The sequence below is a fragment of the Antedon mediterranea genome, chromosome 9 (genome assembly GCF_964355755.1).
Source record: "Antedon mediterranea chromosome 9, ecAntMedi1.1, whole genome shotgun sequence".
Taxonomy (NCBI): Eukaryota; Metazoa; Echinodermata; class Crinoidea; order Comatulida; family Antedonidae; genus Antedon; species Antedon mediterranea.
In genome coordinates, this window is record NC_092678.1 from 9,296,568 (window position 1) to 9,321,523 (window position 24,956).

The window sequence follows — 24,956 nt, forward strand, 5'->3', positions numbered from 1 at the left end:
ATCGATACTTCATACTCAATTTCTGCTCCCAAATAACTCTTTAAATTTGCTGTCATTAAAAAAAAACCGTTAACATTACCCAAAATGCAATAATAAAAACTATGAGAGCACTTGAATTATAGTGTATCACTTGCATATCACTAAAACATCGAAACAGTTATGTTCTAACTTGACCAGTAGATGCATGTATATCTGTAGTTGTGCACCTGACTTTAGTTTAATGAAAATAGCTCAACTACTAATTCTTAAATTGAATATAAATTTAAAGCTAACAGCCTTTTTTAAAAATGAAACTTTACACATGTACTGTTAGACTTGCCCCAAGTCATGTATTCATTGTCTTTTTTTTTTATTTATTTGTTTTTATTTCGATTTTTCTCTGAAAATACAGACTTGTGAATCACGTCTAGAAATTGATTTGCAGACCGCACAAACAAATATTTATAAAATTATAATTTATATCATGGGTAAACTTTCTATGGAGTAAAAAATGGTTCCACACGAAGTTTCGCACATAAACGCATTTGAAAATTAAAAATGTGCAACATTTATTTATAATGAATTTCACGTACTGTTTCAGGTCATTTTTTAAGCATTTCAATTGTTTGCGTTTTGTGCGCATACCTGTGCGTTGCTCGTACAAAGGGTAGAAAAATGGTTTTTGCAATTGATTTTTGTTTTACATACATTGTAGTAGATTTCATTCATTTTAATGAACTTTAATTGCAAAATATGGTGCACATGTTAATATATAAGTTTGTGGTACACCACATATATTATTTCTGAAAAGAACTGTTGAGTTTCTTGATGTTTCGATTGATATCGTCCTTAAGTAATTTCTAACTAGATTTGAACTCGTCTCTTTGACAAGTTTGGGTTGAATTAAATATGTTTACAGTGTGGAATTGTACCTATTTTGTGTCATAAAGCATAACAGTATTTACAGAATAATCAGTGTAGCAAAGATGAAACTACGAGACCCATTTTTTGATCCAATTTTTAACTTGATGACATCATCAAAATGTAATATAAAGATAGCAATTTTAAAAGATAATTATCTAAATAATTACATTAATGAAAATTTTAAGAATTTTAGACACGAAAAGCGAGCCATTTTAAATGAGGTGAATTTTTACGAAAGAGATGAAAACCTGACTTTTTTAATTCAACTGGAAATATAATGACGTCACAACAGCCGATTCTCAAAAGAAAACGTTTAATCATGAGTATCACTTTTCATTCTGAGGAGCTATAACAATGGAATGATGAAAATAAGTGACCCAATTTATTCACACTTTTGAACATGATGACGTCATCACAATTTAATAAATGGTAAATCATGCAAAATATAATTGATTTACCTAGGCAATATAAAAAAATGGGGAGAAATGAAATACGGATAAGTGGAGATGCGCTCTATTAAATGTGATGATCGCTATGATGAAAGAGACAAAAATCCTATATTTTATATTTGAGTGGCCATACGATGACATCACAATGTCCGGTTAGCCATATTGATGCATAATCCGATTTTAACAACTCATCTCTTCCAGAATATGTAATAAAAATAAACTTTACCGTGTAGTTTAGAAACTATGACTGTTTAAAAAAGGCATAATTTTGACGAATTTTTTAACCTTTTTGTCAAAAAAGTGCACAAATTGTCCAATTCGACATGCTCGTATGACGTGATTTTAAGTCGAATTTGTTAAGTTGGTAAAATTACTAGAAAAGGCTGGAAAAAAATAAATCATGTGAAAAAAGATGTTTTTAGCACTACGTGCGCACCGTATTCAAATCAAATTTTGCTCTTATCAATTCACATAGTGTGCACGGAATGTAAAAAAAATGTTTTTTACTTAAATTATATTTTTCAGTCTATCCTAGGGCCTGTTTCTGTGTTTCTGCTGCATACAAATAACCGGTTAAAATCGGTGTGAATAAATTAACTCATCTTTCAATTCGGTGTTGGAACACTGTTTAGCCAGTTATCACTAAGCAATTTTTAGCTGCAACACGAAACAGTTATTTGATTGACAGTTGTTACCCTGAGTCATATACGTTCGAGTAACATGTGTGTTTTCCTCAAGGTTTTGACAGTAGAACAAACAAGTGAAAATTTTTTTGGACGAATGAAATCACAAGATATGTTATTTAGTTGTGGAAGGAAAAGAAAGTACGGAGAAGGATGGTGGGCAATAGAAAAAATTGACAGATATTTAAGAGCATTGTTGCGAAAGTGAAAGAGGAATTTGGGGTGGAGTTTTGGTGAACTATCCAAGTAACAAATAAGCTAAAAAATTGGAGGCGTCAATACACGCTCGCGAAGGGTTGGTCCTACACTGTCACAAACTCCTCTTACATATGTTTCCGAGCGGTTGCAAATACTTCAAGAACTCGCTTGTGACATAAAAGTATACATACAAAATCTACAAAGTTGTAAAATAACTCAAAAAACAAGGCTTTAATTTCAATCAACTTCAACTTTCAACTTTCCAGTAAGCACTTTAAACAACAGCTTCACAATAACTTTTACAATCGAATATCCAACAACCTTACAATAGTTTTACATCCCTATACGAGATGTTCCTATCCTTCTAGATCATTCTTTATACTTCTTCTATGGGATTACAGTTTCTATTAATAGCACTTCTGGAATGTTCCTGATGGTTCTTAATAAATATACATGGTTTCTTAAATCAAAACATCTAATTCTAGAATGTTCATGTAGACACTATGATACTGTGTTAGGAATGGTAATTTATTACACCTACTAAACACCAAACGGAAACAAAATGGGACTCAAAATGTTGAAAATACCTACCAAACGAGAGTAAATAATATTTCATTAATTATTGAAAGCATAAATTTTATAGCAAAAATCGTATTGCATTTTGGGTAATGATGATGTTTTGTGTCAATGACCACCGGTTATTTCGGAGCATAAATTGAGCAGCACGCAGTCTTGTTATTTTTATCTATTTTTAATCTATTTTAAAGTAATTTAGCAATTTTGTTATTATTGCAAACAGATAAGTTGTAGATATGAATTCATGCAAAATTTTTACTTCTTTAACGTATGGCCAACCGAATATAAAATATAGGATTTTTGTCTTTTTCGTCATACAGTAGCTCATCACATTTAATAGGACGCATCTCCCTTTATCCAATAAGTCTCCCAGATTTTATTATTTGTTTGCTCAATCAATTATCTTTTGCAAGAGTTACAATTTAATTTTGATGACGTCATCATGTTCCAAAGTGTGAATAACATGAGTCACAGTCACTTGTTTTTCATCATCCTTACAGTAAATTTCAATGTTATACTGTAGCTCCTAAGAATGAAAAGTGATGCTCATGATTAAAACGTTTTCTGGAAGCTATTGAATTGTGATACAAATTCATGTTAACATTTAGGCTATTGGATGTTGTGAAGTCATCATATGGCCATGGTGTAGTAAATTACCAGTAATTACAGATACAGTAAAGTATTACATGAACATTCTAGAATAAGATGTTTGATTTAAGAAACCATGTATAATTAATAAGAACAATCAGGAACATTTCAGAAGTGATATTAATAGAAAATCCAATAGAGTAAGAAGTATAAGGAATGATCTAGAATGTTATTAACATATTGTATCAAAGGGAAGTATGACAATTGTAAGATGAGAGAAGGATTTTTTGATTAAAGCATTTATTTTGAAGAAGGTTGGATTAGAGGTTGGATATTCAATTGTAACAGTTATTGTGAAGCTAATGTTTAAAGTGCTTACTGGATTGTTGAAACTTAAGTTGAAGTTTGTTTTTGAGTTATTTTACAACTTTGTGGATTTTGTGTGTATATTTTTATGTCACAAGGGAGATTCCTAAAGTATTTTCAACCGCTCGGAAACATACGTAAAGGGAAATGGTGACACCATTGAATTCAAAAAGTCATATTTTCCTCTTCATCATGTTAAAAATTAGAATTAAAGTGGGGTCCCATATTTTCACTTATGCTAAACTGTGTGTATACAGTATACTAGATACACTGCACAACACAAAATAAACAGAATTGAGCACCAACAACATATATTCTTCAGGTCATAATGGCATAATCTTTTTTTAGAGCAATTTCTAACGTATGGCATGCACATGGCATTGGGTGTGCGTATAACTAACTTGTTCAAATCTAGTTCTTCTTTCTTTCAGGCCATTTTTTGTGTCTCGCGTATCTCTATAATAAGAACATTTCTTAATTTCGCAAAATAAAATTAGCGCCGTGGGAATTACTTCCAAAAGAGAAACTTGTCACAAAGTGAGACCAATTGTTTGAGTCAAATTTAAACAAACTTAATTTGTGTTTTGTATGTAACATTAGGGTTGAGGGATGGGGAAGAGGATGGGTGCAAAGAGGAACTTTTGAAATATATTCTTTATCCATTTAGTAACGAAATATTAATTGTTTTCATGTTTTTACAAATAATATACCACTAAACACAGTAAAACATTGCGATACTTTGTTGAAACTGCACCGTCGCCTATAGTCAATTTAACAGTACAGTACATGTAACAATCACTACGATTTTTTATTTATTTATTTTTTTTTGTAATTTTTACAGTATTAATTAATACAAATGTTTAAGCAACTGTGAGTAATAAAGTTTATTTTTATATGTTTATAATGTAAAATAATTTGTGAAAACTACCTATTCGGGGCAAATCGTAAATTCGCTTTAATCGTCAATAAATGTTAAATTATTTAACTCAACTTAATTAGTAGGCCTAATGGTTTTCAATTGTTTCTTAGAGCCAATTCATACCTAATCTAACCACCAAAGTTGTTCTGCGTTTAGGGCATGTGATCCTTCGTACCGTAGGCCTATTCTCTACTGGCTTTACAACTCTACTCATCCCAGTGAGGTGGTGTGGGTGGTTTAACTGCAATAATAAAGTTTTGTACATAATAGACGGCGACTGAAAATACATCCGTTTAAAAAAAGAAACCTATATCCAACCTCTGCAGCACAGATTGAAACAAAAATGGATCGAATTTCTGTTACCGTATGAGTGTACTTGCTATTACGATGCCTAGGAATAGACACTTGTGGAACAGAGATTGGAATGTTCCATTCATAATTGCCAATCAATACATTGTATAAACGTATATTAAATCTATCAAAATAGTATTTTTTAAAGAAAATTGGCCTGTCTTCAACATTATGATTGATTCTGTACTCGAGCTATTCAACTGGTTTTCAGCTATCTATATATAAATTTACGTAAGGGCAAAATTCGGTAAATCGCGCGTTATTTCTAGAATGTTTACTCGATGGTATGTAAAGTTGGTTCGTACTTTCGGTACTGATTTTAACCACCTGATGTAACCCTGTTTACAAATTAAATTGAGTTCGATAATTAGTTATTGACGATTAAAACAAATTTAGGTTCAACGATTTGCCCCAAATAGGGGTGTTTTTAGATCGTGGTATTTTTAGATCGTGGTATACACTGTCTAATGGATGTCCGTCTTGAAAAATACCCGCAGACAATAATACAACGATGCTTTGCGTTTTCCTATCTCCTCCTACGATAGTTGTTTTTCATGGCTGAAAACCGGCTGAACAGCTCGAGTACAGCATCATAATGTTGAAGACAGGCCGATTTTCTTTAAAAAATTCTATTTTGATAGATTTAATATACGTTTATACAAATGTATTTATTTGCGATGAATGGAACATTCCAATCTCTGTTCCACAAGTGTCTATTCCCTCAGGCGTCGTAAAGGCAAGTACTGTATGACTCATAACAGAAATTCGATCCATTTCTTTTCAATCTGTGCAGCTAGCTGCAGAGGTTGGATATACATTTTTTTTTAAACGGATAATGAGCTAGCGTTTTCAGTCGCCGTATATTATGTGTACAAATCTTTATTATTGCAGTTAAACCACCCACATCATCACCCTTCCCTCACTGGCATGAGTAGCATTGTAAAGCCAGTAGAGCATAGGCCTACGGTGCATCACATGCCCTAAACGCAGAACAACTTTGGTGGGTAGGGTAGGAACCAACTTAAGTATGAATTGGCTCTAAGAAACAATTGAAAACCATTAGGCCTACTAATTAAGTTGAGTTAGATAATTTAATATTTATTGACGATTAAATCGAATTTATGATTTTCCCCGAATAGAGGTGGTTTTCACAAATTGTTTTACATTATATGTTGTAGTGATGTATCATGTACTACCGTATTTCAATCGACTAGGGCGGTGATAGTTTCAACAAAGTATTACATCGCAATGTTTTACTGTCTTTAGTGGTATATTATTTGTAAAACATGAAAACAATTAATATTTCGTTACTAAATGGATAAAGAATATATTTAAAAATTGTTCCTCTTTAAACCCATCCTCTTCCCCATCCCTCAACCCTAATGTTACATACAAAACACAAATTAAGTTTCTTTAAATTTGACTTAAACAATTGGTCTCATTTTGTGACAAGTTTCTCTTTCGGAAGTAATTCCCAGGGTGCTAATTTTAGTTGAGTACATAAATCAGTGTCTATTTATTCGTTCCTGTAAACGACATGTATTATTGTACGTACATTTGAAATCGCCATTTTTTTAACGCTGAAATTATTATGTATTCGAGAACCATCTGTGGGCACGACCTAAATGGTACACGAGCGAAGCGAGCGTACCATCTAGTTAAAAACAATTATCGTAGGAGAAGATAGGAAATTGCGAAACATCCTCACATTATTGTGTGCCATTAGACAGTGTATACCACGATCGGAAAACATCCCTTTTTGGGGCGAATCGTTGAACCTAAATTCGTCTAAATTGTCAATAACTAATTTATCTAATCTAACTCAATTTAATTAGTAAACAGGGTTATATCAGGTGGTTAAAATCAGTACCGAAAGTACGAACAAACTTTATATACCATCGAGTGAAAATTCTAGAAGTAAGGTGCGATTTACCGAATGTTGCCCTTACGTAAATTTATATATAGACTAAATGGTACGCGAGCGAAGCGAGCGTACCATCTAGTTCGTGCCCACAGATGGTTCTCGAATACATAGTAATTTCAGCGTAAAAAAAATGGCGATTTCAAATGTACGTACGGCAGGACTATAAAACATTGTCGTTTACAGAAACAAATAGACACAATGATTTATGTAGTCAACCACAATTAGCACCTAGAAACAAAATGAGTTCAAATTTGTTATTTGGACTCATTTAAACAAACCCAATTTTGTATCTATTAGAGTTTAGGATTTTGTATCTAACAATAGAGTTGAGCGGTGGGGATGAGGATAGGTACTAAGAGGAAAATTTTTTTAATATATTCTTTATATTAAATTATTCTTTATATTTCTTTATTATCCACTCAGTAACGAAATATTTTTTTATAGGCCTATAAATAATATACCACTAAATAGAGTAAAACATTTCCGATTTAATACTTTATTAAAACTGTCACTGTCTCATGGTCGATTGAAATAGTAAAGTACCTTTAAAGACCACTAATACGTTTATATTTTTGTAATTATTAATTAATACAAATGTTGAGAAACAACTCACAGTATTAAAGTATTATATTATTATGTGTTTATAATCTAAAAGTAGGGGCTACCCACACTCACAGTGATAAAGTTTATTATTATATTTGTTTATATTATATCTAACAGTACCAACACACTTTTGATTCAAATGGGGATCAAATGTGGTTAATACCTATTTGCAGTATTGTATAGCATTACAATACTATTTCTGTTTATTCTCCCAGGGTCTATAAATTTACCTACTTGTGTTAAACCATGGAGGTATGCAAGTGTTAAACCAAATAATTTGGAATGTTCCATTCATTGCAAATCAATACATTTGTATAAACGTATATTAAATCTATCAAAATAGTATTTTTTCATTCATGTCAATGGTGACCAACTGTGTTTTTTTCACTTATTATTGAAGCTGATGATTTGTAGATGTGAATTCATCATATTATGGCCATTCAAATTTTTTTAATAGGGTTTTTTCTCTTCTGTGCTATTTATTAAATTTGATAAAGCGCATGAACCCCAATCTTTCCTATATTTTGTTATTTTCGTAGGGAGTTTGTTGTTTAGGATAACTAAGAAAGAGGTTTTCCAACAGCTTTACAACAAGATTTGTATTGTAATGAATTTTGAAAACCACATAAGTGGGAGGTGGGTATAGTTTGAAGAAATTATAGTTGACCTCAACAACTAGTAGTACAGTATTTAAAAATTTTTCCAGAAAGAAAGATCTGTAAGGTAATTGAACCCAACACTTATTTGGTTTGGAATCCACTATATCCACATATTTTTTCTTCTCAGGTTTTGAAAGGTGACATTGACGAGGCAATATGTAATCATGCAATTTATTATGCTATCTGGAGAAAATATGGCGCCCTCCCCGAACGTTACAACTGGCACTTGAAAAAACCTGAAGTTTTCTTTTACCCCCTTCGACCTGAACTTGCAGAATCTACCTACTTTTTATACCAGGTTTGGATTTATTTTTTGGATAATGTTTTTCTCATTTTTTTAAAAATATTTTCTCTGTTTCTTATTAGTGTTAGTTGAATATCAACCAGCAACATTTGTTAAAATTTCACTATAAACGTATTAATTGAAGATTTATGATTTGACTAAAAGTTGTAAATGCCATAGAGTGAAATTTGATGGTAATTGTAACAGGTGTCTAGAAAACTCAGATCTAGAAAACTCAGATCTAAGATATGTCAAAATCTGAGTTTTCTAGTTCCAGAATCAAAAATCATTTATTTTGTCTCATAAAAATACAATATAAAAAAACATGGACATGAACAAGAAAACATCACACAAAACCAGGCAGAGACAGGATTCCTAAAAAGCGAACTTAATCACTATCTAGTAGGTCTCCTATTGCACTGATTGTATAAAAAACATTTAGAATAAAATTTGTATTAACAATTAAAATTGCATATACAGTAATACTATATCAAAATAAATTAAAATATATTACAATATCATTAAAAATCGTCAATAAATAGCAAAATCTTACTTAAAATATATTTTAAGCTTATTTATAAAAGTCTTAAATACCTGTATTTAGAATTAATGAATCCCTTATTTCTACTGGTAGTTCCTCCCATGCACGGGGAAATAAGTGGAAAATTGAGTATTTTAAAGAATTTGTCCGGGCGAAAGGGTGTACAAATATGAGATGATCACCGTGACGAGGGTTGATTGAAATATGGTTTAAAATATCCACAGTATATATGCCATAAAGACATTTGACAATAAATGACATGGATAAGAGTTGGAAATGTTTTTCAAGTGAACTTAATCCTAAAACATTAAGACGTCGTTCATAGGAAATATTGTCCTCATAGAAAAAAATTTTAGTCATTCGGCGTTGAACTTGTTTCAATGAGTAGAGATGTCCTTTTTGGTAAGGTAACCAAGCAGGTATACCATATTCAATAATCGGACGTACAATAGCACAGAATAATTTTGGAATTACAATAGTGTCTCTGCAACGAACAATGCGCTTAATAAAACCCATTAATTTTGAAGCTTTTGATCTTGTCTGAGACACATGTAATCCCCAATCTAATTTTGAAGTAAAAGTTACCCCAATGTACTTGTATGAGGTAACCTGGCTCAAGGTGTCAACCCCTATTTTATAATTATTACCAAGTTTACTTAACCTAGATGACCTTGTTATGCGCATACATTTACATTTTGTTGAATTCAGAAGCATTTTATTGGTTATGCTCCATTGAAGAATACAGGTTAAATCATTCTGAAATGACTGATGGTCTTCAGGAGATCAAATAGCTCTATATATAACTGTATCATCTGCATATTGCAATATATGAGATGAGATAACAGCTGGCATATCAAAAACAAAGATATTAAATAACATGGGACCTAAAACTGATCCCCGAGGAACGCCAGACTGAACATTACAGGTATTGGAAGCAGTTCCTCGAAATAATACTTGCTGCGATCTACCCTTCAAATATGAAACAAACCATTGTAACACTGAACCTCGTAATCCATAGTCATGTAGCTTTTTAAGTAAAATAGGATGACTTATGCGATCGAAAGCTTTGTTCCAATCCAAAAAAATTACATCAATTGGAGGAGGGGTTCTCTCATCTAAAACTTTAGCCCAGTAATAGTAAGTGGTGCTAAGTATCGTTTGACTAGACCTTCCAGCTACAAAACCATGTTGACAGGTTGACAATAGTTTGTGAGAATCTAAATGATCGAACAAGTGCCTACTGCGACCACTCTTTCTAATAACTTGCCAACTGTTGAACAAAGGGAAACCGGTCTATAATTGGTGATATCATTGGTTGCACCAGCCTTGTGTATAGGAATAACATTTGCCATTTTCTATTCGGAGGGGAAAACACCTATGGAGAGTGACAAATTAAATATTTTGGCCAGAGGCTCACAAATGTATGCAGCCGCTAACTTAAGCATTGTAGATGTGATGCCATCTGGGCCAGGTGCTTTACCTTTTTGTAATTTGTTAATAAGTCTAAGAATTTTAGCCGGTGTTGTTTGAATATTAGAAAGAGGACGTAGGCCATTGAGATTACTACAATCATTAATAATAATATCAACATCAAATAAGGTCGTTGTGAGCGGCGATAAGACGATTTCTGTCACTGCGAAATATAGTATGAACTGGTACCAGTTCAGAATCCAAAATAGTGCTGTCCAGCCAAGTTTCGGTTATAAACATTAAGCTAGGAGCTTCATTGGCTATTGTAACTTGAAGTTCGCTTAGTTTATTTACAACACTACGGGCGTTAAAATAAAGCATGCTGGGTCTCAATCCAATTTTGCTATTGTCACCGTTTAAAACAGGACCGGGATTTGGGTGAACATCACCAGACATTTCTATATATCTATCAAATGTAGCGGTATGGTTGCTGTAATATAATGTTGGAGCCGAGGATTTAAAACATTCCTTCCTGTTTAGACATCTACGTTGGCTTAGCCTGGAAATATTAAAAGTTAACTGCTTATCCGTGGTAATCTTGCATGTCATTATCATCGCCATACTTGTGTAGTATACACATACCAACCATACCAGCCATAGCGTACACAAGAAGTTATTGAAACCAAACATCGTTGTATATTGCAACAAATAACAGATCGGTAGTAGCACATAACCTCAAACTGACAGACTTATCCAAATCGAAAGTACAATAAGGTTAAAAGTACATGTTAAAACAGCAATAAAGTTAAAAACGGTTAAAAACAGCAAACTACAGGCACAACAGCAAAATATAGTTAGAATCTGCATCCACTTGTATACGCAATGTGTTAAAATCTGTATTAAAAAACTGTGGTATCCAATCTAAATCAAACGTAAAAAAAAATCCAACTAATTGTTAGGCTCAAGGTTTGCCCGTGAGAGACATGCACTAAAGGAGTCAAACCCCTTTAGACCGGGGTGGCGTGTCAAATGCTCAAATTGAAAAGGCCGGGCTAGCGAGCATCACTGTAACACGTCCTCACTTCACCAAAGCATAACACGTGCATGTTACAATATTAGTAAGAAAATGTATTTATTTATTTATACTCTAGTAGTTCAAATGACCTACCTTCTGATTAATAATGGAATGATCCAAATGACCTACCAACCAATCATTTGATGACCTGAGTTTTCTAATTCCATTCTGGAACTAGAAAACTCAGATATTGATATCTGAGTTTTCTAGATATAGAAACGTCAGATCTGAGTTTTATAGATCTAGAAAACTCAAATATATCTGAGATCTGAGTTTTCTAGATCTGGGTTTTTGAGACACCCCAATTACTGTATAACACATATTATTTGGAGGGTATCTTACAGATTCATTTTGCCCATGACTGGTTTTCATTTATATGCTCGTCTGATACATTGCCATCTAACACAATTATAAACCAGCTTGGCTTGATGTAGATGACCGTATAACAGAGAATAAAAGAATGCAATTAATTTGAATGTAAAGAAAAAAATCTGTATTCAAATAGTGCTATTTTCCCGGATCATGCTCTAGAACAGAAGGAAAACAGTTAAAATGGGTTGGTGGTCTTGTTAGTATTACTCAAGATGAGGAAATCGAACTGGATATCCCATCAACACAAAACACAAAATTTTCCTTCACGATTCCATTCAAATACACCCATAACAAAATCAACACTTTTTTTTAACATTGTCTTTTAATATTGTCATAATAATTTCAAAAGAATTCAAGAAATATATCTTACACAGAGATGATAAAAAAGTTTTTGAGCAAAGTCTGGTTGTGGACTGCCTGAAAAGAAAATGAAATTAAAACCATTTAGTAGCTTGAAGCAGATAAAATCATAAAATGCTGTAAACATCAAAAACCTCTTAGTCACTTCTAACAATCTCACTCCTTAAATTGGTTCCTTGGATTGGCAATATGACTACAAAATGGCAGTCAATGTTAGTATTGGAGGATTGCTTCTCATATCTCGAAACATCCAAGAAGCAAAACCAAGGAACGTCTAACCAAGTAACTGAACAAAGCACTCAAATTGTCATCTATGACCACCTAATATGTATGGCTGGCAGCCTATCAATGTAAACCTTTATTAGTCCAGTCCCTAAGGGGAAATGATGTTACCATAGTGGATACAAGTGTGCCCTTTGGCATGTTGATAGAACATGATATGGAGATACCAAAACAAAGTTACTGGAAATCTGATTTGACCTCTGTGACCTCTGACCTCAATTTTTATATTTCTATCTTAAACAGCCATATCTCCGCAACGGGTTTGACAATTGAAATGATATTGGTGTCAAATAGATCAGAGGGTACATGTTTATATTCGCTCTAATAGAACTTTTTTCAAAAAAACAACCGGAAATGTAATTTCTCAATGTTTTGACCTTTGACCTCGGCTTACTATATCTCAATAACTACTGGTCAAAATTTCTTGAAATTTGTTTCAAATTGTTAAGAGCATACATATTTATATATACTCTAATTAAACATGTTCTTCCAAATCCACAGGAAATGTAATTTACTGACCTTTGACCTTTAATGTTTAAATATGTCTGTATCTCTGTAACCAAATGTCATAAAAAGTTCAACTTGGTGTCAAAATGTTCAAAATGTAAACATTTATATTAGCTCTAATAGAAGATGTTATCATATTTTTACTGGAAATGCCAGTTTGAGGTATGACCAGGATATACTGTTAAGCGTGCGTGTGTCATACTTATAATAATATACCTAAAATATAGATTTAATGGACTACATTCAATATCCTATTTAGCCTTTTACAATTTTCTTAAAACTTAATGTTTAATTTAATTTCAATATATATTTCCATCGCATGGTAGGCCTACACCGTAAGAGCAACACTTAATATCAACAAAAAATTAGATAAACTTAAAAGTTAAATAACAATAAAAAAAAAAATGAAAATAAGGATCTTAAAGAAAGAAAAGAAGAATTAACCAATGCGATTTGATACTCATAAAACATATGACCTAATTATCAATTAATTGCTTGAAGTATGCTGAAAAAATAAAATGTTTGAAACAGTGAGGAAAAAGCGAAGAAAAGAAAAACATATGTTTAAAATATTAGAAATCTGAAAAGGATCAAAGACAAATTAATTACAAAGCTGATTCTTTTCAAGAACATTTGTAGTGGAATATAAAAGGAAAACAAACCAGTGAGCAGTCAAAATTACCATCTTGGCTTAATGAGGCAATAACACATCCAGCTCATAACACTAACAAAATATTTGAAACCAGAAGAAATTAAGAGAAGCAATGATAATTATACTTTAATCCACAAAAACATGACAAAACTGATATCAACCATTACCGACCAAACGAACATTATCACATGTACACAAATAATTTACAAAAGTAATCAAAAAACAAAATCAGAGACCGACTAGAAGTAAATAAACCAATATATAAGGCTTTATACAGTAGGACCATCTTATACAGTTTGTCAATCAACTAAAATAAAAAGGAAATGAATATCACCAAATCTTTGATTTAGAGATTATCAGAAAGCATTTGACTCAATAAAACAGGCATTACCATATTAGAGGGAAATATTATACCTCAACAAATATTGATTACGATCGTTCAAAGAGAAGTTAAGGAAGATTAGTAAGACAAGGCGACACTTAAGATCTTCACTGCATTGGAAGAGGTGTTTAATCAAAGAGCTAATTTAAAAAATAGAGTAAATATCACTTTAAAGACAAAATAAACAGTTAATTTAACCAAAATCACAATAGTGGCATTCACATCGCACTATGGCTAGTTAATTTAAGTAGATTATCTACATGATCTCGCCATAATTTGGATGTGAACGCTCAATTATGTCCGGATGATGTTTTTTTTCTGGACAATTATTGCTGCTTGGATTTAGAAGTAAATCCAAGGATAGCCAGTTATTTTATGAGGGTAATCCAATTAACAACCCAGCGGGTGGCCTTTAGCCTCATTTGCACCAATGAAATTGAAGAATTTTTTAACCCATTTCATTTTCATATTTAACATTTGAATTGCAAAGAATATGGTCATTCTTCATTGTGTACCCCATAAAATGTCCTAAAAAATTAAATGAACTATGTCTGACGAGGACAGAGGTCTAATAGATATTAGAATGGTAGGCCTAAAATATTTACTATACTGAAAAATAGAATACAAAATTTAACACAGAAAGTAAAATGACCAATTGTTTGTAATCAGAAGTTAAAAGTAAACAACATACGGGATAAATAAAAGAAATAGATGATTTTTTTTTACATAAAATAGCATTTAAAATCTCCAATACCAGGATTTTATGAAATATAATTAACTAGACATAATTGTACCAAAGAACGGGATTTGTCAAGGTTAGTCCAGTTAGTAGAAAATTGTTAAATCCACTTCTTCTAGACATAGTTCCATGTGAACCCCACTATTGACTTCCAGCCTATTTTTTGCTTTGAATTACAGTTTTTTGGGGTATGCACTATATCATTTTTTTTCAATCCAATTTTTGGTGAAACTATTATGTGTGACATTAAAATTGCATATTCAACAAAAATATTTGTCAAAATTACTTTTGTCAGGGGGCAAATAAGTATCTTTAATAGCATGTGATATTATTAGCAAATATTTCAAATGTAGTTTTAAAACTTTCCCATTACAAACAATTGCCATAATTCTGATAACATTACAATACACCCATCCTCTGGGACTTATTTTCAAATGTAGCTAAAAACTTTCCAGTACAATTCCGGTCATTTTGATGTGTATAGATGCATGCAGTAGCATTGGAAAAGCGAGAGAGGGGGAGGTGGTTGGGGTGATGGAGAGACATATTTTTTACATGTTTGTCTACACTATAAACTAGTTTAACAAAAAAGGTGTGATGTGCCCAAATATGGTAGTGATATGTCATTCATCGTGTCCATATATGGGCACATCACATTTTTTTGTCGCATAAAAATGTTATAGTGTAGACAGAGTTTAACATTTGTGTAACATGTAACAAAAATATGTGTCTCTCCATCCACCCCAACCCCCTCCCCTCTCTCGATCTCTTTTTATAGATTATTAATTGCTAAATATATGCAAAACGATGGGTCATAGCTCAAAATGACATTTCCAATTGAATTCTGACAAAATATTTTGTTACAGCAAATATAAATGTGTATATTATAAACAATTTGACACCAAACTGAACTTTTTAGGACAAATAGTTACCGAGATATTGACATATTCAAACATTAGAGGTCAAGGGTCAAAAAAGCTTAATTTATGGTAATTTTTTGAAAAAAGTTTCTATTAGTGTGATAATAACTCATGCTAAAGAGGTTATTATCCAGTAACCTTTAGTTACTCCTCTTACAGTTACACATATCATATGGTACCATGTGGCCTAGAAAAAAGCCCCAGACAAAGTTAACGGTAATTTTGTCTCAATTTTTGAAAAAGGCTAACTTATCAAACTACTTGGAATATTGTTGGCCAATCAGAAGTCAGAGTGGGGTTTTTAAATAGTTAAGATGATATGTTTTAAGTTTAGTTTTAGTTTTGGCATGAAGGTGAACAGACACAGGCCAGCAAGAGCGCCTGTTCATTAAAGAAATATACTTTTACTTTAACTTTACTGCATTTTTGATGTTCATCTTTGTCTGATAACTTTAAATATTAAACCGCTCGGACGTTTCTCCTATATGACTATATAAGCAAACCGCTCGGACTCATGCGAAGCCCGTAACATGGTGGCAGCGGTGCTGGAAACGTTTTTAACCCGTTACTATTAACATTAGACGAACTGTGCTGTGGTGGACCACTTCACAAATTTTTTTATGGATTTGCTTGACTTGAATTTTGATCTGAAACAAGACTTTACCAACATTGTGGATGACATTGTTTTCATGCCAGAAACACAAAGGGAAGGAAAACTTTCTGTCAATATCATCAATGAGTTCCAAGTCAAAGGTACATTTTTCATTTTGTGGTAAAAGTTTGTGATGCACTATAGTTTAAGTTTTGTTATATATATCTTACTAAGTCTTAAGTCATAGTCATTATATATTGTATAAGTACATTAATGCCTAAACATAAGTCAAGTAGGATCTTAAGATCTCAACAAAGTTCCATAATGAATACCGATGAAGCACAAACTTCTCAGGCTGCTTCTCAAAATAGTACTGTTGTACCAGCTATACCTGAAACCACTCAAAATACTGGTAACGAGACCGACATTCCGGATATGGTACTTGATAAAATTTCTGTAGAAATTGGGGGTCAAATGATTTTGATGCACATGCATGATTGGTTGGCCTATCAAAAAATCGAAATGGAAAAAGAAAAGTTAGAATTAGAACGGAAAAAGATTGAATATGATAGAGAGATTGCAAATAAGACATTAGCACGAGACGAAAATGTTGAAACTATAAGAGCTCAAATACAACGAGAGAGTAATGATGGTCATAGCACCACAAGTTCATATGCCTCCACAAAAATAGATCGATATAAACAAAAACTAACTAATAATATCGATGCTGACGCTTATTTTACGGCATTCGAAAGTTATGCTAAAAGGGAACAATGGGAGGAATCCACTTGGGTTCGACGCATCTCCCAATGCATTGAGGGAAAGGCTCGAGACGCCATGAATACCATCATGGACGAAAATTTTGATTACGAAACCCTAAAATGTACGATACTGGAAGTGTTTCAACTGACCCCAGAACATTACAGACAAAAATTTAGGAACTTAAAGCGAAATGACAATGAAAGCATACGTTCCTACATTACAAAGGTTGGGCATAATTTTGATTGTTGGGTGAGATACTCTGGCATTGCGGCTGATGATGCGGCAGGTATTTCGCAATTAATAATACGCGAACAGGTTTTAGAGAACATTCCCAATGATATGCGCCAGCATTTACTTCAAAAGAAAGTATTAAATACAGCTGACTTTGCCAGAGAGGCGGAGGAGTATGCCAGCATAATACCTAATTATTGGCAACGCCATAAGCTAAATAATAAGCAAATAGGCACAAATAGTCATTACAGACCGCAGCCCTACAATAGCAAACCACCAAGGTTTGACAGACCGACTTACAACAGGCCAAGGTTTAACCCGCCTCCTTCTGCACCAAATCACAGTGCATTTAACAGGCCGGCTACAAATCCACAAAATCAGCATCAATTCAGACCAAACTTTAATGCTAGCTATCAGCAAGATCTGAATTCATTAAACAGGTCATTTATTCCTCAACAACCTCCCCGATTTAGCAACACACAAGGTCGGCAAAATCAAAATCAAAGACAAAAAAATCAACGACCGCACGATTCCTTAAAGTGCATCACGGTGCATAGTGGCTCATCAAAGACTGAGCCTTTGAACAAAGCTTTCTTAATTAATGGTATACTTGAGGGTAAAGCCATAACATTTTTGAGAGACACAGGATCGTCAATTACATTGATTGATAAACAGTTTATTCCCCAAAAGAGTCTCACAGGTTCGTATACCTTAGTCCGAGGCATAGGCCGCACTAACATAGAAATTCCTACCGCTGAGGTACATATTACCACAGAAAAAATACCTACTACCAAAGTTATCGTTGGTGTAATAGAAGGCCTTGGTAGTGATGGTCTATTGGGCAATGATCTAGACCCAGAAAATAAATGGGACAAACCAAAAGATGTACTAGTAGTTACTAGAGCACAAACTCGTGTATTGCCCGAAATAAAAGCTCAGGATTGTATTAGACAATATCTTGAACAAAATCAAACAACATCAGAAAATGTGGCACTTAATTTCAAAGAATCTCTTGATTACAATTTGCCAAACACACCAGAGGCAAAATCCTTGTTGCACAGCGACATTAAAGACTTGATAAAACTACAAGAAAAAGATGAAACATTGAAATTCATTCGAAGTGAGGTAAAAGATAAATCATGCACAAAAGATCAAGATGTCTGTTTTTATAAAGAAAATGGGATTATAATGAGAAAATGCCAACCACAGACACGTTTCCGCAAACAAATCGATGACCAAATAGTTGTACCACAGGAGTACAGAGAACACATTATAAATATAGCTCATGACAAAACTGGACATCTAGGTGTCCAAAAGACACAGGATAGGATAACCCAACATTTTTATTGGCCTGGAATAAACCATCAAGTTAGAGAACATTGTAAAACATGTCCTCAATGTCAGTATTTGACAAAAACAAAGAAACAAAAACAACTATTGCGACCATTACCAATCATTGATATTCCGTTTAAAAGAATTGGAATAGATATTGCAGGTCCATTTTGTGTTACAGAGGATGGAAATAGATATCTTTTAGTATTGTGCGACTATGCAACCAGATATCCAGAAGCCATTGCAATACCCGATCAAACCGCGGTAACTGTAGCACAGAGTTTAATCACTGTATTTTCGAGAGTGGGTTTACCTAGTCAAATTATTCATGACCAAGGTACCAACTTCATGTCTCAAATTATCGTAGAACTATGCAAAAAATTGGGAATTGAGAAAATTCCTACTACGCCTTATCACCAACAGACTAACGGACTTACGGAGCGTTTTATAGGTACACTGAAACTTATGATAAATTCGCTGTCTCATGTCCAACGAGAAAACTGGGATAGGTATATTCCATTGCTGTTATTCTCTTATAGAGAAGTACCGTGTGAATTCACAGGATATTCACCATTTCACTTACTATATGGTAGACAAATAAGGGGTCCCTTAAGCTTAATTAAGCAAGGATTCCTTGGCGAGAACACTCAAACAGACATACCTTCACACTTGTTAGGGATAGCTCACAACTTAACTAAATGGATGGCTAGTGCAAATCACACTAAACAGAAAAAGCAACAGAAAATGAAATCTTATTACGACAGAACTGCAAAAGATATACACTATAAAGTCGGTGAAGAGGTCTTAATTTTCCTCCCAGAAGGCGCGGGAAAGTTGGACTCGAAATGGCAAGGTCCATATAAAATCACTAAAAAGGTTGGTGAGGTGGATTATGAAATACATATGCCTGATAAACGTAAATCTCATAGAATTATACATGCTAACTTAATCAAAAAATGGTACACACAAGAAGACGCTCGGCAAATATCTCAATGTTACTGTGTAACTGGGGTAATTCAAGAAATAGGCAATGAATCACTTGTTCAGCCTGTTGATTATGATCTTGAAACACAATTTCTTGATGACAGTATAGGTCCATCCTATAAACAAACACAAACATGGAAAGATGTAAAAATTGCAGACTCCATTTCTACAAAACAAAAACGGGAACTAACCAATACACTTAAGAAACATACTAAGGCATTTTCTGATGTGCCTGGAAAAACTAATGTACTTACACATACAGTAAAAACTACTCATGAAACACCAATCAGACAACGTGCTTACAGGACACCACATTCAATGATGACAAAAGTCAAAGAAGAGGTGGACAGTATGTTGAGTCTAGGGGTCATTGAGAGGTCAACTAGTGCATATGCATCTCCTATTGTCGTTGTACCAAAACCTAACGGTGATATTCGCGTGTGCACTGATTACCGTGCATTGAACAAGATAACTGAATTTGATCCTTATCCTATTCCTAGGATAGATCAGATACTTGATGAAGTAGCTAAAGCTAAATATATCTCAACCCTAGATTTGACTAAGGGATTTTATCAGGTACCTCTAGATCCGCAAGCTAAAGCAAAATCAGCATTTGTGACACCTTTTGGGCAGTTTGCATATAGGGTCATGCCGTTCGGTATGATGAATTCTAGTGCGACATTTCAAAAGCTAGTTGATACTGTGTTGATGGGATGTTCCGCATTTTGCAGACAATATATTGACGATATTGCGATTTTCTCTAATACGTGGCAAGATCATTTAAATCATTTAGATATTGTATTAAGTAAAATTTCAGAAGCTGGTCTTACTATTAAGCCATCTAAATCGAAATTTGCTAACAGCACTGTAAACTACCTTGGACATACCATAGGGGATGGCCAAATAAAGCCTATGTTAAATAAGATAGAGTCGGTAGAGAAATTCCCTACCCCTCAAACTAAGAAGAATGTCAGGTCATTTTTGGGATTGACAGGGTATTATAGGAAGTTTATTCTACACTATGATGACATAGCAAGACCCTTGATAAACTTGACTAAAAAAGCCGAACCTAAGAGAGTAAATTGGACGCCTGAGTGTGATAAAGCATTCACAGATTTAAAATCTCAGCTTATTGCTCACCCCATTTTAAGAGCACCAAGCTTTGATAAACCATTTTTACTACAAACTGATGCATCGAAAACAGGAATTGGAGCTGTTTTAAGCCAGTTAGATACTGATTGTAATGAACATCCTATTGTTTACCTTAGTAGAAGGATGTTGCCCAATGAGTTAAATTATTCAGTTGCTGAACAAGAATGTTTAGCTATAGTATGGTCAATTAACAAGTTACGATATTACTTACAAGGGCACAAATTTACAGTTATAACTGACCACAAGGCGTTGAAATGGCTTGACAATACCCGCCATTCAAATAATAGACTAATGAGATGGTCAATGACTCTACAACAATTTACTTTTGATATACAATACCGCAAAGGTATAACAAACACCAATGCTGACAGTTTGTCACGTCGATGTTAGTAATTCAGGGAACATACGGTACATCGCATTATTTTAATTTATAGTTAAGTGAGTACACAAGCTTCATCAGACCAAAATGTGTATGTTATAAGGATTATCACAAATAATCCCACTTTATATAGTAAAATTAAGTATTAAGATACAAACGAAATGATTCTCACAAAGAATCTATATATATTGTGACCATTATAAAAATTGTGTAAAATTGGTTAAAAAAAAAAAAAAAAAAAAAAATTATAATATCTGTATTGTCAGTAAAGATTATATTTAGCATCACCAACTAACAATTGGCCAGAGCACTTCACAATATTGAAGGTTATATGTACTACCAACTTACACTTGGTATTAGACACTTTACTGTATTGTAGTACAGCTTTATTATGATATTATATTATTTAAGATGTAGAATTAAGCATAAAGTGCATCTCGAACTGTTGCCATAAAATGTTATGAATGTGACCATTAACCCCATCATCTTCTTTTATACAAACTTTGAACACTGTGACATGTTTATGAACTCTTACATTTATGATTGACAGCAGTGCAACAGTGAAATGAGGAGCATTGAAGAAAAACTTTTATGTAATTAATTTGATTGATATTTTACTTTTGACAGCGTGATTTTTGCAGAACTGCAGAACACTTTATGATTTTGAAGTTAAATTTAACACAGTGGACACCATACCATTGATGAACAATAACTTGAACAATGAACTTTACATTTTGAGGATGTAGCAGTAGAAATTATAAACAATGCATTTTTAATTTTAATACTGCAAGCTAAACATTTGAAACTACTTTGAACATTTTCAGTTTTATATTCTCATATTATATTGGTTTAGTTATTAAGTACTGTAGTTAAGGACATACTATTTTTAGAAGAGTGACACACTCTTTTATTCAGTAGGGGGGTGTGATAATAACTCATGCTAAAGAGGTTATTATCCAGTAACCTTTAGTTACTCCTCTTACAGTTACACATATCATATGGTACCATGTGGCCTAGAAAAAAGCCCCAGACAAAGTTAACGGTAATTTTGTCTCAATTTTTGAAAAAGGCTAACTTATCAAACTACTTGGAATATTGTTGGCCAATCAGAAGTCAGAGTGGGGTTTTTAAATAGTTAAGATGATATGTTTTAAGTTTAGTTTTAGTTTTGGCATGAAGGTGAACAGACACAGGCCAGCAAGAGCGCCTGTTCATTAAAGAAATATACTTTTACTTTAACTTTACTGCATTTTTGATGTTCATCTTTGTCTGATAACTTTAAATATTAAACCGCTCGGACGTTTCTCCTATATGACTATATAAGCAAACCGCTCGGACTCATGCGAAGCCCGTAACAATTAGACTAAATATTAGATTTATTTTCTTAACATTTTGAGCCCATTCTCAAATCTCTGAGATTGCGTGTTATTGAGATATTAGGCAATCAAGGTCAAAGGTCAAACTGAAAAATAAAGCCTTTGCGGCCATTTTTGTACAATTATTTTCATTATAGCGAATATAAATATATATCTTCCAAGCATTTTGAAAAAAAAAATAAATGTAAAATGTCTCTGCGTTGTCAAGATATGGCGATTTTTAGTTATATAATAGAAAAATATAAAAATTGAGGTCAGAGGTCACAGAGGTCAAATCAGATTTCCAGTAACTTTGTTTTGGCATCTCCACACTATACTCTACCAAACTGCTATACTGAAAAATTTGTATCCAGTCTGGTAACATCCCACCCCTTTTTCTCCCCTTAGGGACTGGACTATATATATGAAAATGTTTCAAGAAAAACAAGCATTAGGAAATAAAATGGAATTTGAATGATGGATTTATAGGAAAGCAAAAAAAAGCATAAAAGGTACAAAAGTTGAAGAATCAACCACTCTCATTCCTTGACTTTCTTAATGGCAACGAGGATGCTGACACAATAAATGTATGGTATCTATTATATATAAATTATGGTTAATTCTGACATAGACGAGCACAATGCAAAAACTTTGGTACAAATCTCCGCCTTGGATACCTACGGGTACCTTATCTATTTCAGATGTACCGCGAAACGTAGATTTGATAACATTAGTTTTCACATCGACGCTATTGTTCCATATTTCTATGTTAGGAAGATATTATAAAGAGTTTTTTAACAAAATTTATGATTTCAACAGTAGATTTTCAACTCAATTTCAATTCTTCGCAAGTCAAAGTAATTTCCGGGTTCACCTTGTAACAACCTGGTTTCAACTATTTTCTCTCTTTTATACACAAGGGAGCAGTTAAAATAATAGCTTTGACCCTAAAGGTAACTGGAAACAGGTAGCAGGACTGGAGCTTAAAGTTGCATAGCCATTTCAGTTTTTTGTTTATTTTAGGAACGAACCGCGCGTGTGTGAAGGTACAGTAGTTAAAAAATAAAAATTATACTGCAAATTAATAAAGATCAAATTAAATATACTCCATACAGAATCGGAATATATTGTGGGAAATAGTATTATAAAATTACATAGGGAGATTTGATGATAAGACAATTTCTTTAAAATCGAGTGAAATCCCGATAGTTGATTGAGTAAGCTGGCAGGAATAACTATAGGCTATCTGTGTCCCGTTAGGACCGAGATGTCTGCCCATGTTGCAAGCCGTAATGTCTTCTTTCTTGGGCCCACTCTGTCACGGCAGTTAGTTTCAAAAGATGTTTAAATTAAATAATGTATTAATAATTATTAGGATGGTATTTATTTGAATAAACGCCTCTCCTCTTACTTTGAATAATAATCATTATACTAGTTGTAGTAGAATTCATCGCACTGTTATCTACAATTTACCGAGCATTTGTTATTCTTTTTTACCACTTTTCATATCTATTAGAGGATTTCATTTGATTATAAATGTTACCATATTATTAAAACTAACAAAATTAACATATATCCCTCGAATAAAACGTACAAGGAGAACATTTTTATCATTCCGAGAACCATCGTCTACACTTCCTAGAGGGGGAGCAAGCGAGTCTATATAAATTGTGGTTAATTCTGACATAGGTGAGCACAATTGAAAAACTTTGGGACAAATCTTTGCCTTGGTTACCTACTTTATCTATCTCAGATGTACCGTGAAACGGACGTAGATTTGATAACATTAGTTTCCACTATTACGATATTGTTCCATATTTCTATCTTAGGAAGATATTATAAAGAGTTTTATAACAAAATTTATGATTTCATCGGTAGATTTTTAACTCTACGCATGGTGGAAGTAACTTCCGGGTCCGCAGTAAGGTGTGACAATCACCTTGCAACTTCCTGAATGGTTGGTTACCATTTTAGTTTTTTGTTTATTGCCGGACCGCGCATGTGAAGGTATAGTAGTACATAAAGATTAAATTAAATATATTCATAAAACATAGAAGTATATGTGTGGAATAAGTATATAAAATTACATCGAGAGATATGAGCTTTTGTTTGAAATCGAATGAAACCCCGATAGTTTTTTAGTTAGCTGCCAGGACTGTATTGCACTATCTGTGTCCCGTTTGACACTGTGAAAACAGGTTAGTGAGTAGGTTTAGTTTTACGAATATCAAGCATTTCAATAGTGGTAACCGACCGAAAACGTCCTGTCAAGAATGTTCTTCTAAAACCTTTTTACCCGAGTCATTATCATTCAGAGATCCATCGTCTACACTTCCTACATAGTTGATGTAATTAATCCTGTTTTTGAGCTTGTGATAATAACTCATGCTAAAGAGGTTATTATCCAGTAACCTTTAGTTACTCCTC

The 24,956-nt window shown here is 33.2% G+C and overlaps 1 protein-coding gene across 2 annotated transcripts in view; it reads left to right on the forward strand.

Annotated features, from left to right (window-relative positions):
• The window catches only part of LOC140059424 (ER degradation-enhancing alpha-mannosidase-like protein 1), an 81,848-nt gene that overhangs the window by 45,210 nt on the left and 11,682 nt on the right, over positions 1-24,956 (forward strand). For both annotated transcript variants that reach the window (XM_072105331.1, XM_072105332.1), the window contains exon 9: positions 8,347-8,517. In XM_072105331.1, the coding sequence (XP_071961432.1) occupies positions 8,347-8,517 (171 nt within the window). The remainder of the gene's footprint in view (positions 1-8,346; positions 8,518-24,956) is intronic.